Genomic DNA, 15962 nt, shown 5'->3' on the forward strand with positions numbered 1-15962 from the left:
AATATTTGTAGTTCAATTATTAAGCAGCCGTTACGTCTCATCATCCTCTCTTGTCATGGTCTCTATAACTCTAAACTTGGATTTGTATACATAACTGCCAGAGGAAGTAAATAGAGTCAACAACACAGCTCATTTTCAAATTAAACCTGATATTTCAGGGTCATGTCAAGTAAAGAGTGGTATTGAGTAAATAATGTGATGACCTTTTACTCATGACTAGAGCAGAAGCAGCACATATAGTCCCTGGCCTTAACACCTCACTGGTTTTATTGTGGAGGTCAGAGCCACGTCGATGATGATGCTGAAGCTCACAGTGAGTGTCGATACAGACGACTGCAAAATGGCCACAAAGTATAACACATTCTTATTACAGTGAAGAACCAATTTCTGTATTTAATTAAAGGTTTGGATGAATACAACCTATTATTGGAGAAAAAAATCAATTTGCAAGTTACAAGATGAATAGGTGTCTTGTTTAGTCAGTGAGTAGAACTTTATAATGGTGACGGTAAAAGGCCTCTTAAAGACATGTGTGCACTGAACATAGAAAGAAATGTTGATGAATCCTGTTTTCCAGTGAAGTTGAGCAAAAGCAAAAATAAAGATAATGAAATTAAAAATATTTAATAGGAGTTATAAATGGTCTTTTCGAGTTCAAAATGTTAGACTCGATAACAACAATCTTGTGTAAAACCTAACTGAACCTGATGTGCATACATGATGTTTGAAACTTTATGAAAAAAACATTTTCAAAAAATTCCAGAGACACTTGAACACAGTCACATCCATTAATTAAAAAACAGTTTAGAACAACAACTTAGATCGTTTGAAACGGCGTGCACAGTGCTCCATTAATATCCACTCAGATAACAAGCCACTCTGTCTCAGTATATCCAGTTAAGTCTTGGTTCCTCAGAGCAGAAAAAAACAGAAATGTACCTGTCTATAGAGAGGGAGAGAGAGACAGAGAAAATTGACATCATAGCTAAGAGCGAAACCAAACTGACTTTTGAAAATGACTAAATAAAAGAACTTGTGCTGTACTGTAGGGCTGCACGATTTTGCATAAAATGAGAATCACGATTTTTTTGCTTAGAATTGAGATCACGATTCTCTCACGATTTTCTTTATTTATATATATATTTTATATATATATAGTTTATATTTATATATATATTATATTTTTCCATATATTATATATATTTATTGCACTTATTAACTGCACATCAACTTCGTAACAGTTGAAACTGAACATAAAAACAATAAATACACATAAAAACAATAAATGCCTCACATTTTGTTGTTGCCGCAAAATGTTGTACTGCTTGAAATTCCGTCTCCACCGTTGCTCGACACTGCGTGTATAGAGCAGGTAGTGCAACAATAGAAAAATAGTTGCGGGACGGCACTGTGTAGCGTTTGTCTAGGGTGTTGATCATTTTCCTAAATCCCTCGTTTTGCACAGTGTTGATATATCTTTGGTCAGGTGATAAGTAATAGCCTCCGTAATTTCTTTGTGCCTGCGGGAGTTCGACGTGTATAGGGAAGCGCTGTATAAGGTTCCCGTTATTGATGTTTGGGTGGTTGACCGGGACGGATTTTCTCCTGTCACTTTCTCGTCATCCCTGACGTGTTCTCCGTTGTTTTTCCCTGCCAATTTGAGCATCACAGCACAGCTTCTGTATCACGTGGTATAAGGCTCCGCCCTTGTCATTTGTTGAGCAGGAAGAGTGAGCGCTTGTTTTCATGCAGATTACGTCCCGGATCAAAATGCGGTACAATCGTCGTCGTCTTTTTTTTTTTTTTTTTTTTTTTTTTTTTGAAATCGTTGTCATTTGGAAATGAGATCGCACATAAGTATGAATCGAGATCGCGATTTTCTAACGATTAATCGTGCAGCCCTACTGTACTGTATATACCCATAAACTCAAGCCCTGAAGTAGCAATTTATTTAAAGCTACAACAGGTCCGGTGACATAAAGACTTCCTAATATCTGCCAAATCTGAGGCTATGGCGTATCAAAAGACATGAACTCAGCGTTGACACTCTCTAAGTAATATAGAAATGCACACAACCTCTATTGTGAACTGTGCTGCCATTTGTTCTTTGATATTTTTTTTCAGCTGTTGTTTTCCAGTCCAGCAGATCCATCGAGCTACAGGGGCTGGTTGCCATTTGCCAAAAAAACTACACATCAAGCAAATTGTGTGGCAAGCTTTTTTATGAGACCACACAACAGGGGGTGGGGGATGAATCCAAGCTTTTAAAGAACACATACACTCACTCCCTCTGTTTCTCTCTCTCCTTTTTCTGTAACAGGAAGTACAGTAGTTTACCCTTGCCAGTGGTCCCTGTGGCCCAAGTATACAGTAGCACCTAGCTCAACTGCACTTAAGACATGAAAAAGCATCCGCCTTTATCCTGCCGTAATGTTCCAATTCTGATTTTATAGTGCCATAAACATATAGCAGGACTAACATAACACTCTTATTGCTGTAAGTAGTCTATTGGGTTTTAAGCTAACATAAGAAGTACAAGCAAAGTACCACAGCAGCGAGGATGAGTCTAAAGGAAAGAAGTCATGATAAAAGTGAAACAAGGGGTAGACAAAGGGAACATAACGATTTATATGCCTCGGTGCAGCAGAGAAAGGCTGAAAATGTGGAACAGTTGGGAAAAGAGAAGAAGGGTGAAAAGGATGGAAAAAAGAGGGTAAAATGATAAAATAAACATGGAGGTATGTGGTAAAGGGGGTGTGAGAAGGGGAGGGAACGTGAGGGCAGCTGGAAGAATAACCACACTGAAGTTGTTCAGAAAAGGAATGATTTAGGAAAGAGAGAAAGAGGCGGAAAAAAGAAGGCAGCAGAGATGAAAAGCAAGAAAGTAAATGACAAAGAGGGAGGATGGAACTAGGCAGAAGGAAAGGAACAGAAAAAACATAAAAAAGCTAATGGGAGATCAAAACAACAGATTTAAGAAGTAACATTATGCAGGGAGGATATATAGAAGCAGCCAGCCACAGCATTAAGGAGATGCAGATGACTCAGCGAAGCTGGAAGAATGGAGCTGAGCTGGGCAGATGGAGGTCTACGGCTTGCAGCAGATAATGCTGAAACATCTCTTGCACATCTGGGACAGCTTTAGCTGTATGACACTTTGACATCTAGTCATAACTGTAATGAGATTCAGCTAAGACTTTTTACATTATTTATTTAATAATTGTTTAGTCTCACTGCAGGTTGTTTATCTTATGTAAGTTACTGATTTTGTTTTCCTCACTCTACATATTTTAAATGAAGTCAGTGGTTTTGTATACTTTACTTATATAAATGAATTTATTCACTCTTGTGTTACCCAATCTGCTCTACTGCCTCATTTGGTTGAGGCAGTAGAGCAGTATTAGGTTTCATTCACCATCATGTTTCTGGTCAAACGTGAATGTTTTGCTTCCCACTGACGTCACACAAAGATTTACGGTGTTTTTTTAGATGCTATCTTTGGATGCTCTTTGGTAATTTGCGGTTGTTTCATCTGGGCTGTTTATACGTTAATTTCTTTGGAAATTATGATGATGAGAGAAATCATCCAAAATACAGTATTAAAGTGTACCAGGTGACTGCGGTGCAGGAGCTAGAGCAGGCCATTCTTCAGTCCACATGTTCCTTCTCGAGTCCTTTGTCTTTGGCAAGCTTCCATCTCCAAATTACCCTGATCCATATGTGAGACCATGTTATCACTCATGCACATTGCAGCACTGCCTGAGTACAATTAGTGCTGTATGAAATGTGCATAAGTGGGTAAGTCTAGCTCATAGTGGAATGTGTTGTAAAAATGCCAAAACTATAATAAGCAAACGAAAAGCTGCACAGTTTATTAAGAGGTCTTCTGTTAGTTTGACACTGTAGGCAGAACCTTTTCACATTTGAAATATTTTTAATGTACTGTTACAATAAAAATCTCGACTAGAGCAGTTTTTGAATTATGAACTTTTATTCGTAAGTGTCTTTTGATCACAAATAAACTCAGTTTGGTCTGCTCTGTTACGTTACCCCTAAGAGTGTTTTTAATATTCATAAAACTAATTTTAGAACTAAACTTCCTTCATTCATGAAATCTTTTATTGATGCTCACTGCAAGCAGTAATTCACATTATGATTTCTCAAGACCCCTAAAATGGCGTCTTTGAACAGATTGAAATTTTTACAGCCAAGTGAGAATGAACACTGTAAGCTACTTTCATTTTTCACTAATTTAGTGTGTAAGGATGATTATCTGGAAAGCAATTTGAAGGGTTGGGATAATTATAGTTTTTAGATAATGCTGATACACTCTGGCATTTAAATGAGGTGGCAGTATGTTTTCTTGGGAACTGTGATATTATGACTGTAATTAAAGTAATTTCTTAACACTGTTTGTAGAAATGTTTTCCAAAGCTTTTGTTTTATTCCTTTGCTGCACCGCAATCTGAATGCATACAGGGTTAAATGGGAAAGAAATGCACAAGTTGTTAGGAGTGCCCACCTGTCCTTGTCCCACCTATGACTACAAGCTGCGTAGGTGCTTGTTAACCATTAGTTCTGGTGTCAGGGGCACTATGCACGGTAACACCGAGATATAAAGCTCACTACTGCAATGTTTTCTGTCTGCCCGAGAGACTTGGACCTATTATCATGGCATGGTGCCATCTGCTGTGTAAGCTACATTAGCTTTGAGGTTAGCAGTAATGGAGCAGGTGTGGAGCTACCATTAATCTTCTTCACTTTGTGTATATAAACCTGTTATACGTAACTGGTTTGATTGTATTTGTGTTGTCCGATTGTTTGCTCAATTGTTTAGAAAATTAAGTTGAAGAAAGTTATTTTCAGTAGCCTGTGAAAGTAATGACTAATGTGAGTGATTGCTGTGCAATGCAAACCATTTTTACTACACAAAACCAAAAAAAGTATGTAATAAAATTAAGCTAAGGCGTGTTTAAAAAGTGCTATGCAAAGAAAAGTTTTTTAAAACCTATAACTGCTTTTGCAGGCTATTTTCTTAGCTTATCTGACAAAGTTTTCCATGTTTCGGGCTATTTAATCTAGACTAGCTTCCATTGCAGTAACATGGAAAGCTCTAGCCAGAAGCACTGCATACAATTTTCTGAAATAATTGGACAACCTACTTTTAGATATCTGTGACCCACATTTTGGTCCTTTCTCTGTTTGAGTAACACTGCTGTGCAGTTTTACTGTGTTTTTCTGTTCAAATGTTGTTTAAGGAAAGAAGATAGTGGTTAAATACAGCAGGTCAAATAATGAAAAAGTAAAATAGAATTCAGTTGTAGTGCGTCATATCACATGAACTTCATCAGTATTGTTAATGAGATAACCAGTTCTATTAATTTTCACTCTTAGTGCTTTGAGTGTCATGGGTGGTCATTTATGTGCATACACTGTTTTGTTGTCTCAAATGTATTTTTTTGCATGGTCACTCTCAAACTTCAAGTAATCACAAGTAAATAAAGTATGTAAGGAAGTAAATCACAAAATCCAGGCTTCAGGCCCAATGTTGTCCCCTCACATCAAACTGACATCAGATCATCCATGCATGACCCCAAACAGTGCCTGTTTTGTTGTTGCCAGAGTTGTTCAGCTTGCATTCACTTGCAGACTTAAGAAAACCCCTCAAACTCTGAAGTTGGAAAAGAAAAAAAAAAGCCAGGATTTTGCAGGTCAGAAACAGGGAGGACTCAAAGGGACATTTTCACTGTGGCTCACTCATACAGAAGGCAAAGAAGTGAGAAAGTACATAAAGAGCCAGTTTAAGATATGTATTTTTATATATGTATATATATGTAAATACGTATTTTTAAAATGGAAATACTCGAATGAAATACCAGCACGGCATAAGCTATAAACCTCAAATAAAAACGTGGTAATTCGTGAGCCATGGAGGCACTGCGCCTCCATGGCTATTTTGTTATAGCGCTGTGGCTTTCACTTCCTTTTTGTTTCAATGGCCAGCAATGCCTCATACCTAACTGTACGTACACAAAACAAATAAGTACTGTATACTTTTCAAAATGTCAAACTAGCCCTTTAAAAAATGATCTTCAACTTTTTGAAAAACACATAAATATTAAGCTAAAGTGCAAAACTAGAAAACTCTCTCTCTTCTCTGAAATGGAAAAAAAAAAGATTTCCCTGCAGATACACAAAACGACTAATGAGCTAGCCAAAGCAGTGAAAATAATTGTGTGTTGTTCACCCAGTGTGTCACATATGATCTAACTGGACCATGCTGCTGGGGGCAAGGACTACAGCTGAGTTATTAGAAGTCCTCGGCCCATATTGCAAAACTTCAGCTTGACCTGAAGGTCCTGGTTTTCTGTGTTGCACCACTGCCATGCATGCCTCCAAACCTCCTGAAAGACTGCATATCTGTGGCCTTTAGGCTTTCTCCAATGTTTAATCAAGTGAAAATGTCTGAAACAGAACAATCTGGTATCAGAGTTCACTGTTCCATTCATGGATGGAAGCATTTGTCATGAGACAGAAAGCAGGAAGCAACAAATTGAGATGCTTGCTTTGACCTGGACCGGGGCGAGAGAAGTGAAACTCGATTAACATGCACTCTAATACAACGCAGAAGCCACAACCGTGCACATGCAGGCTTGTGTTTACAATCATATAGTCGTTTCAGTGATGAAGTCCAGGAGTCCAGGTATGGTGACAAACAGCAGAAATAGTAGACTTGCAGTGGAAAAGAATATTACTGTAATGGAACTCTCCCACACACACACACATAATAACATACATGTAGCAGACACATATAAGTACATAAATGGATACTCATAGAGAAACATCCCAGCTGACATTTTCTCTTGTGTAATGAAAGTGTAATGAAACCCTGAAACACACACACACTCACACAGAGGCGCCCTGGGCTGAGGGCTTGGCAGAGCAGAGTAGATAGATTAGTGTAATAGTCTCGGCCAAGGCAATCATCTGCCCACTGTAGGGCTTCAAAGACTGGCAGCAAGATCCAGCTCAGACACAAAGAAATTAACCACAATGAATGAGTCACTTTGGATGAGTTCACACTGCTAACAGCTCAAGAAGGAATGTAAGGGAAAAACACAAAAAAGAAGAAAAAAAAACACATATAAATGTGAAAAAAATGTACTTTTGTGTGCTGAGTAAAGCCCAAACAGATTTTCAACATCTTGATTGTTGATTGTATACATAAATTATAATTGGTGATAGCTTTGCTTGCACACTGAAAATGAAAACGTTTTTCAGTATTTCATTGGCCAGAGAGTGCTGATATTTTAATGAAGAAACATTCTGATTTAGTACCTGTAAAAAGGAGGGCTCATGCAGCTAATGGTTTCTTGGAAAGATTCATGTATGGCAAAGAAGCAAACAAGCCCTCGAGCCCAGTGCATTATTCCTGCCTATTCTTTTCCCGGTTTGTTTTTGACAGTAGAAAATGCTTTTTTTACTATTTAAAATCATATTTTATCTGCCTCCATTGTAAAAGTGGAAAATGTACATTTCCATCTTTGGAGCAACAAAATACCAGACTGTTTAGGAAGAACAGCATTTCCCCTGCAATATTTTATTTTGTGTTTCTGTTAGAAAAGTTACTTTTTTAATAGACAAAGGTGGACGAAAACTGTTGATGATTATGATAAATATGCTTAAACTATATTTAAACAGCCTAGATTTTCTGATCCAAGAACTGGACTGAAAATGACTGGGGCAAAAGCAATGTCCAAAGAAAAACTTTGAAAGACCTCAGAAGGCCTGAAGAAATATTCCTCAAAACCATTATAATAAATAAATAATAATAAGAATAATAATACTACAAGGAAGTCTGACTATTTGAAAGCAAATAAATGGGGGCTAGAGACTTTTGAAAGATACTATAGTATAAAACTAGAAACACAATTTCCCACATTGCCATTGAAAGTTGATGACTTTTTAAACCCGCATAACCTTGAAAAGCAATATACACTACCAGTCAAAGGTTTGGACACACCTTCACATTTAATGGCTTGTCTTTATTTTCATGACATTTATTTTCATAACTCAAAACATGTTTTATATTTTAGATTCTTCAAAATACTCACCCTTTGCTTTGATTACTGCTTTGCACACTCTTGGCATTCTCTCGATGAGCTTCATGAGGTCGTCACCTGAAATGGTTTTCCAACAGTCTTGAAGGAGTTCCCAGAGATGCTGAGCACTTGTTGGCCCTTTTGCCTTCACTCTGCGGTCCATCTCATCCCAAACCGTCTTGACTGGGTTTAGGTCAGGTGACTGTGCAGGCCAGGATATCTGGCATAGCAATCCAGTTTCGTCATAGTAGTTGCTGGTTTTTGCGACTTCACTTGGGAACTCATTCAAAATTTTAGCTATTTTCTGGACTGACTACCTTGAGCTCTTAAAGTAATGATGGACTGCCATTTCTCTTTACTTAACTGATTGGTTCTTGCCATAATATGAATTCTAACAGTTGTCAAATAGGGCTGTCAGCTGTGTACCAACCTGACTTCTGCACAACACAACTGATGGTCCCAACCCCATTAAGAAGTCAAGAAATTCCACAAATGAACCCTGACAAAGCACACCTGTGAAATGGAAACCATTTCAGTTGACTACATCTTGAAGCGCACTGAGAGAAGGCCAAGGATTTGCACTGCTGTCAAAAAGCAAAGGGTGGCTACTTTGAGGAGTCTAAAATATAAGACATATTTAGAGTTATTTATCAATTTTGTCTTTGCTACATAATTACATAATAATAATAATAATAATACATTTTATTTGAGGGCGCCTTTCAAAAACCCAAGGTCACCTTACAAAAGAACAAAAATTAATAAAAGAAGCAATAGTCATAAAATACATAAAAATAAGTTAAAATTGCAAAGCAGAACTTGACAACAGATAAAATCAGCACTAAAGCGAATAAGCCAGTTTGAACAGATGTGTTTTGAGCTGTGACTTAAATGCGGGAAGAGAGTCTATATTTCTTATGGCTGGAGGAAGAGAGTTCCAGAGCCGAGGAGCAGAGCGACTGAAGGCTCTGTTCCCCATAGTGGTAAGACGTGCAGACAGAACAGTAAGATGAATAGCAGATGAGGGATCGGGAAACAGTGGTGATATGAAGCAGGTCACACAAATAGGAAGGAGCAGATTTATGGATACACTTGTACGTGAGAAGTAAGAGTTTAAAGTTTATCCTGGCTTCTATGGGCAACCAGTGAAGCTGCTGAAGAACTGGTGTAATATGAGCTCTTGACGGAGTACAAGTTATGACCCAAGCTGCAGAATTTTGAAGAAGTTGGAGTTTATGAAGAGATCTTTTAGGGAGACCAAATAAGAGGGAATTGCAGTAATTAATGCGGGACGTAATAAGACTATGGACAAGGATGGCAGCAGCATGGGGAGTAAGGAAGGGATGGAGTCGGTTAATATTATGTAAGTGGAAGTATGCAGACCGGGTTATGTAATTAATGTGGGACTGGAATGAGAGAGTATTATCAAGTATGACACCCAAACTCTTAACCTGAGGGGAGGGAAGGGTGAGAGAACTTTCAATGTTAATGGAAAAACTGTGGGCTTTGGATAAGATAGAGGCTGTACCAACAAGTAAAACTTCTGTTTTATTACTGTTAAGTTTGAGAAAATTGGAGGAGAACCATGATCTAATCTCGATAAGACAGTTTGAGAGGGAGGTAGGTGGGAGGGATGAATTGGGTTTAGAAGAAATGTAGAGCTGGGTGTCATCATGTATCTTGCTTCATATATTTGATTTCTTCAGTATGTATCTACAATGTAGGAAGTAGTAAAAATAAAGAAAAACCATTAAATGAGAGGGTGTGTCCAAACTTTTGACTTTTTAAAAAAAGAAATGCTGGTATGAGCTGTCAAAAAATCCTTCAAGAAATACCTTATTATCTCTTTATGTTATAAATGCCTATAAGAAAAGTTTAAGTTAAAATGCAGAGACCTACCAGGAGTTATGAAAACAAACGCTTTTTATAGAAAGATATTACTGCTTTGCTGGCTATTAAACACAGCCACACATACATTCATGCACACAAACGAAGCCCAAAGCAAGCACAGCAGTTAATAGAGAAATTAATCCCTGTCTGTGGATGCATGTGTATCCAAATGCAGCTGCTTGTGTTTGAGCTTGTAGGTACCAGTGACTTTCATTCCTATCATTAACCTGCTATCTTCAGCATCCTTGTATGTGTCCCACCATAGAACTAATGGCATTTTCAGGATGTGTGTTTACATGTAGTCAAGGTTCACCACTATTGTGATAAAACCATTAAGAGAAGCAAAGGGTAGAATTCTCATGGTCATCCACTGTTCAGATGATCCTATTAGTATTCATAGGGTCGTATGAATACCCTTCCTCACATGCACTCACATCCACTTAAAGCCTTGTGCTGTTATTCCATAGAGGGTATAGTGATGACCTGCCATTAAATTCATCCCCGAGCTCTTAATACTAACCATTAAACCTTAACATGTCTTCTAACCTTCGCTTAACTCGAACTCGAAACCAGATGCTTTAACCTGGCCAAAGTAGCCCTCTGCTGCTCTCAGTGCACGCTCGACCACGGGCTTGTGAACTAGCTGCCCTCTTCGGATTTAATGAGGAATTTAATTAGCATTTTAATGACGAATTCCAGGACCGCTGACAAGACTTTCTTTTAGAGAAACTGAAGGACAAATATGCAAAACCTCCAGTCAATGTGACAAGTGTCCAGTAAAAAGCACCAAATTGGACTCAAAGTGGCCAAGTGTCCAAGAGAATATCCAAAATGATTCATTGTTTATTCATCCTTATTGTCAAAACTGACGCGGAAAGACTGAACGGTTTAAGTATACTTGTGCATGGTCGCATGTCCATGCTGTCAAAGGTTGTCGGCTCAAAACTTCTGTGCCATAATAAGTCATTTAATTAGAATCCTTTATTTGAGGCTTCAGCATCCAATGGAGCGGAGTGTGTTTACTCCGTGTCATTTCATTTCTTTCTTCACTTCACTTTTCGTCACTGTTGATTTTTTTTCTGCATTCCTGTCTTCTTTTAAAAATACACTGTACTGTTTTATTACTCTGGAGGATGGTGTCACATGTTTGTAGAAACAAAGCAGTGGGTATATTCATTATTTAGATTGTGCATATTTTCTGCACAGTGTTTTCACTATGATGACATGAAGAGCCCATTGTCTTGTCCGTCTTACAGTCGTACACAAGAGAACTGACAGAAGTTCACCTGATGTTAGAAAATGGTTTAAGGTTATGAATGATGGTTCATTTGAAATTTAAAAAAAAGAGTAATGTCCTCCCACAGCAACTATTTTTATGAAAATCTCCCTGTTTAATTCAACTTTATTTTTAACATTGCATGGACAGAATAGAACAACTGAATATAGCGAGGCCACTCAGCCTTGTTGCATTTTGTTGCAATTTTGATACTGCACCTAAACGATCTCTTAAAGTGCTAATTATTTTAATTTCCTTCAACTTACAAATGTTGAATCTCCAAAACAGCCACAGAAAGGGAATAGACTAGGCTAATTACCGCTGTATGTAACTGCTCATGATTCTTGCTATTCTGCCTCTTAGGCACTATTGCCACTGCTTTAGTTCTTTATTTGTCGGGAACCATGCATAGAAGCATTTAACTAGTATCGACTTTCTATCTGCACTCCTTAGGCAGGCAAACACAGCATTAGTTATAAAATCAAAATAATAGATGTTGAGTCAAATATAATTACTAGTTTATTTGTTTCTCTATGAAGGCTACTGTTTTCCAATAAGGTAGACTATATTAGCCATCTCAAAAAGGCTTCAAGAAGCTTGATAAAGCCAAGAAACTGCTGACACACATGTTGAACTGTCATTTTGCCTTCCCTGTCTTCCGGCCACAGAATGATCCCTCCATCAAGCAAGAACTTCCTAGTCAACAACCTGGCAGCGGGCACCCAGTACGACCTCTGTGTCCTGGCCATCTACGATGACGTTATCACCTCTCTGACAGCAACGCGAGTGGTCGGCTGCGTGCAGTTCACCACCGAGTCAGAGTACATGAGATGTCATTTTATGCAGTCTCAGTTCCTGGGTGGGACTATGATCATTATCATCGGAGGGATAATAGTGGCCTCGGTTCTAGTTTTTATTATCATCCTGATGATACGATATAAGGTGGGTCTATCTCTGTCGCTCTTGTCTAGTCTAGCCATAAGGCAGCAGGAATGAGGCAAGAGAGCTTTTCATTTAGCTGAATGATTGTCGTTATGGTGATCATGTAACAAGAAAAAGTCACAAAGTGATATAGTGATTTTTTTATCTTTTGGTCTTTTTTGTATCTTTCTAATCAAAAATTTAAATTAGAGCTTAAATAAAAGCATTAAAATGATTTGTCTACATAAACTGATATTTTGAAGATTTTTAAAGTATCCTTAACTGATCCAAAAGCTGCATCTGTTATAGTCATAGTTGTATTAGGTGGCCTCCTGTAAATTTTTAAAAATCAACCAACAGGTTGTACTCAACGTGAATTTTAAAAGGGAAGAACCAGGTGAAGACGTAAAGGACTAAACGTGTGCCTTACAATGCATAAAAGTATAACTCAAAAAGTGTTTTTCTTGTTACTTGAAAGGGTTCAAAGGGAGACACTCAGGATGAGAAAAATTGGATCTAAATTTCCCTTTTCCCTATGCTTTTTCCTCAGGTGTGCAACCCTAGTGAGGGTGGCAAAGGCATTTCAATGTCAATGACCAACGTTCACTCACAGACCAATGGGCAGCAATCACAGGGTTGCACCGTGACTCCAAGCTCCTCTAAACATGGCTCAATCGGATTAGACGACCTCTCAGGAGGCACAAAGAGGAGTGGTGCTGCAGCAGCGGGAGGTGGGGGAAAGGATACAATAGCTCAGACCTCTGAGTCTTCCCTGCCTGACTGCTCCACAGCCACATCAGTTCTCAGCCAGGCTTGGTCGGCCAGAAGCCCAACAGCTGGAGCCGAGGAACGAGAGAAAACAGTTGAAGAGAGAGCCGGCATTGCATCACCCACCGCCATCACAGGCTCCCTACACAAGCCAAAACGAAAGCCCGCCCCAACTAAGCCTGGCTCTGCTTGCTCCAGTGGCCAGGGGATGATCGAGAACCTCCCAACTGCCTCCTCGACACGGCCACCTTCCTCCACTTCCACCGCCTCCTCCGCCCTCCTTCATTCCTCATCCCCCGGTGCCCTGGAGAACCTCAACACCAACCGAAATAACTCCACCGCTCTCAATCAGACCCCACCACCTCCCTTTGTCTCTTCCCCTTTCTTCAGCCCCATCGCCACACCAAGCCCAGTCCCATCTGTGCGATTCAGAGAGACGCCCATCCTGCGCCGGGCTCCTCGCACCACCTCCTCTTCTGCCAGATATCAGACTCTTCCTGTAGAGGAGGGAGGAAGGAGCAGAGCTAGGAGGAGGTACTCACTCAGTGAAGGAGGCTCAAAAACTCACTCTGCCCACCAGGGAGGAGGAGGAGGAGGAGCACCCAAAATAGGGCGCGTAATACGGAACAAAAGGAGCCAATCAATGAGCGGTATGCTACTCCCAAAAGATGGGGACGAAGAGTCGGACAAAGGGCGGTGTGACTCTGACTGGATCTTAGAAAGCACAGTTTGAACTGGAATGAGCCAGCGACCATAAAATGAACTTTGGTTTATTCATTGTTTGTCCTTTGTGTGAGTGGATGCGTGCAGTGTGAATCAAAGTTTTGTTTATAGGCGTATGCGTGAAAAGCCTGCTTGTGTCACGAAAAACTTTGCGTGTTGTTACTGTGTGTTTTCCTGTTTGAATTTTCTTTCTAAACGTGTGAGAGGATGGCTGTGTTTCTGGTAAACATGTGTGTGCGCTTTTTTTTTTTTTTTTAAATAATCAATCTTTTCATAACTTTTCTCCACAGTTATTTGTACTTGGTTTACAGTTTACAGTTTTGTTTTTTGCTTTTGTTTCCACTTCAACAGTATCCATTTTGCAGTCGATCATTCAGCGAGTGGATAACTTGCCTTGTCTCGTAGCGTCCTCGAGTTGTCTCGTTGGTTCCACTTTATAGCACAAAAGAAAAACAAGACAATGGACTCGCCACGTCATTTCCCGATTCACTATCACCTTATCTGAAAAATACCACAAAAAGGGAATTAATACAGGAAATAAGAGGAATAAAAAAATACAAAAACGGGAAAAGCACACCATTCTTAATGTTCACAAGCTCACAGAGATGTGCATCCATAATGTGGCAAGAGAATAGCAGTCGGTGCCTTCTTTTGCACTAACAGACCCTCACTAACAAATACTTTAACCGGATTTAGGACTCCACCATGGCTCCACGAATGAGGGGACGGATTAAGGAAGAGAGATTTCACACATAGCCTTTCTTACCTATTGCGGAGTACAGACCTTTTCTGGACAAATAAAGACAAAATGTTACAGACAGATGAAGACTTTAATGAACCTCTTATGAAATTGATATTTTTTAAAGCGAAGTATTAAAAAAAAGCAAAGAAAAAAAGCAACGTGAGAACCTTGTGAGCTTTTCACTGACACTGGTATAATACAGCCTGTGTTGGTCACAAGCTCACAGAAAGCTTCTGTACAGAAAAAGACAACATGTACTGTGTTGTTATGTTGTGTAAAATAAAAAAGGGATAAAATGAAAATGGGAATGTTATGGGTGTGCTTTACAGCGAATATACAGCATGTCAAAAAAAATATACTGTGCTGGCATATTGCTCCAGTTTTTCATACCATTATTATATATTATATTACCTTTTCAATTGGAAAATTGTTTGAATGATGCGGCTTTTCATTCATCTATTGATAATTTGATGTATCGGTGTTCACCTTAAAACCTCAGGCATAGTTACACACACACACACACACACACACTCACACACACAGACATAGTCTGGAGGTTTATTCACAGCACAGAATCTGATTTCCATACCTCCCACTTCTCACTGACTGCATTTATTAGAGGGAAGCAATTTAGGAAAAAGTGCTCCCTGTGAGGCTTTGACAGTTTGCCAGTGTGCCAATGAGTAAGGCTCACGTGACCTGTTTTTAAGTGCTTACAAAACAATCATAGCTCTCTCAAGGAAAATAGACAGGGAAAGCCTGTTGTGTAGCACATGAGAAATAAGAGAGGGAGCACTAATTCAGCTCCATACAGTGCTTTATGATTCTCATATAGAGCACTCTTCTAAAGTAACAGGCACTTCTTATAACAGAAGAGCTACTATCCTCCCCACTCAAAGGAAACCTTCTGTTGTATCTCTGTCTGTGGTGAGTTTTTAAAAGGTCTTATGCGTGGACCAGAATAATATTCAACAAAATCTACATCCAAAATCTGAATGTGGTAACAAGGACACACAGAAGCACAGCACAGTTGCCAAAGAAAATGATTTTTGTTGACTTGCAGGCAAGAACCATAAAAATTTGGTTCTCTCCTAGAAGACAGGAGGGTTAATATTACATGGATTCAGAAGGTTGCAGTGAAGGCTACAGTTCAATTCTATTCTATTCTGTTCTATTTTAGACCTAATACAGCATAACTAAGGGAGGGTTCAGGGTCACCTAATACATCCCTAACTATAACCTTAATCAAAAGGGAATGTTTTAGACCTAATCTTATAAGTAGTGAGGGTGTCTGTCTCCCAAATCCAAACTGGTTCCAGGTCCTGCCTCCCATTCTACTTTTAAATACCCTAGGAACCATGAGTAAGCCAGCTGTCTGAGAGCAAAGCTCTGTTGGAGTTATACGGTGCTATAAGGTCTTTAGGATAAGACGGCGTCCGATTATTCAAGAACTTGTAAGTGAGGAGCAGGATTTTAAATAAATTTAACAGGCAGCTGATGAGGGAGAAATATCCTTTCTTTATATTCACTGTCAGTAGTGTTG

The 15962-nt window shown here is 39.1% G+C and overlaps 1 protein-coding gene across 2 annotated transcripts in view; it reads left to right on the top strand.

Annotated features, from left to right (window-relative positions):
• Positions 1 to 14705, top strand: part of lrfn5a (leucine rich repeat and fibronectin type III domain containing 5a) — a 125978-nt gene extending 111273 nt beyond the window's left edge. For both annotated transcript variants that reach the window (XM_063498946.1, XM_063498945.1), the window contains 2 exons: positions 11934 to 12207; positions 12737 to 14705. In XM_063498946.1, coding sequence (XP_063355016.1) covers positions 11934 to 12207; positions 12737 to 13687 — 1225 coding nt within the window. In that variant the 3' untranslated portion in view covers positions 13688 to 14705. The remainder of the gene's footprint in view (positions 1 to 11933; positions 12208 to 12736) is intronic.
• Positions 14706 to 15962: the final 1257 nt, after the last annotated feature.

Source organism: Pelmatolapia mariae, linkage group LG16_19 (assembly GCF_036321145.2).
Source record: "Pelmatolapia mariae isolate MD_Pm_ZW linkage group LG16_19, Pm_UMD_F_2, whole genome shotgun sequence".
Classification (NCBI taxonomy): Eukaryota; Metazoa; Chordata; class Actinopteri; order Cichliformes; family Cichlidae; genus Pelmatolapia; species Pelmatolapia mariae.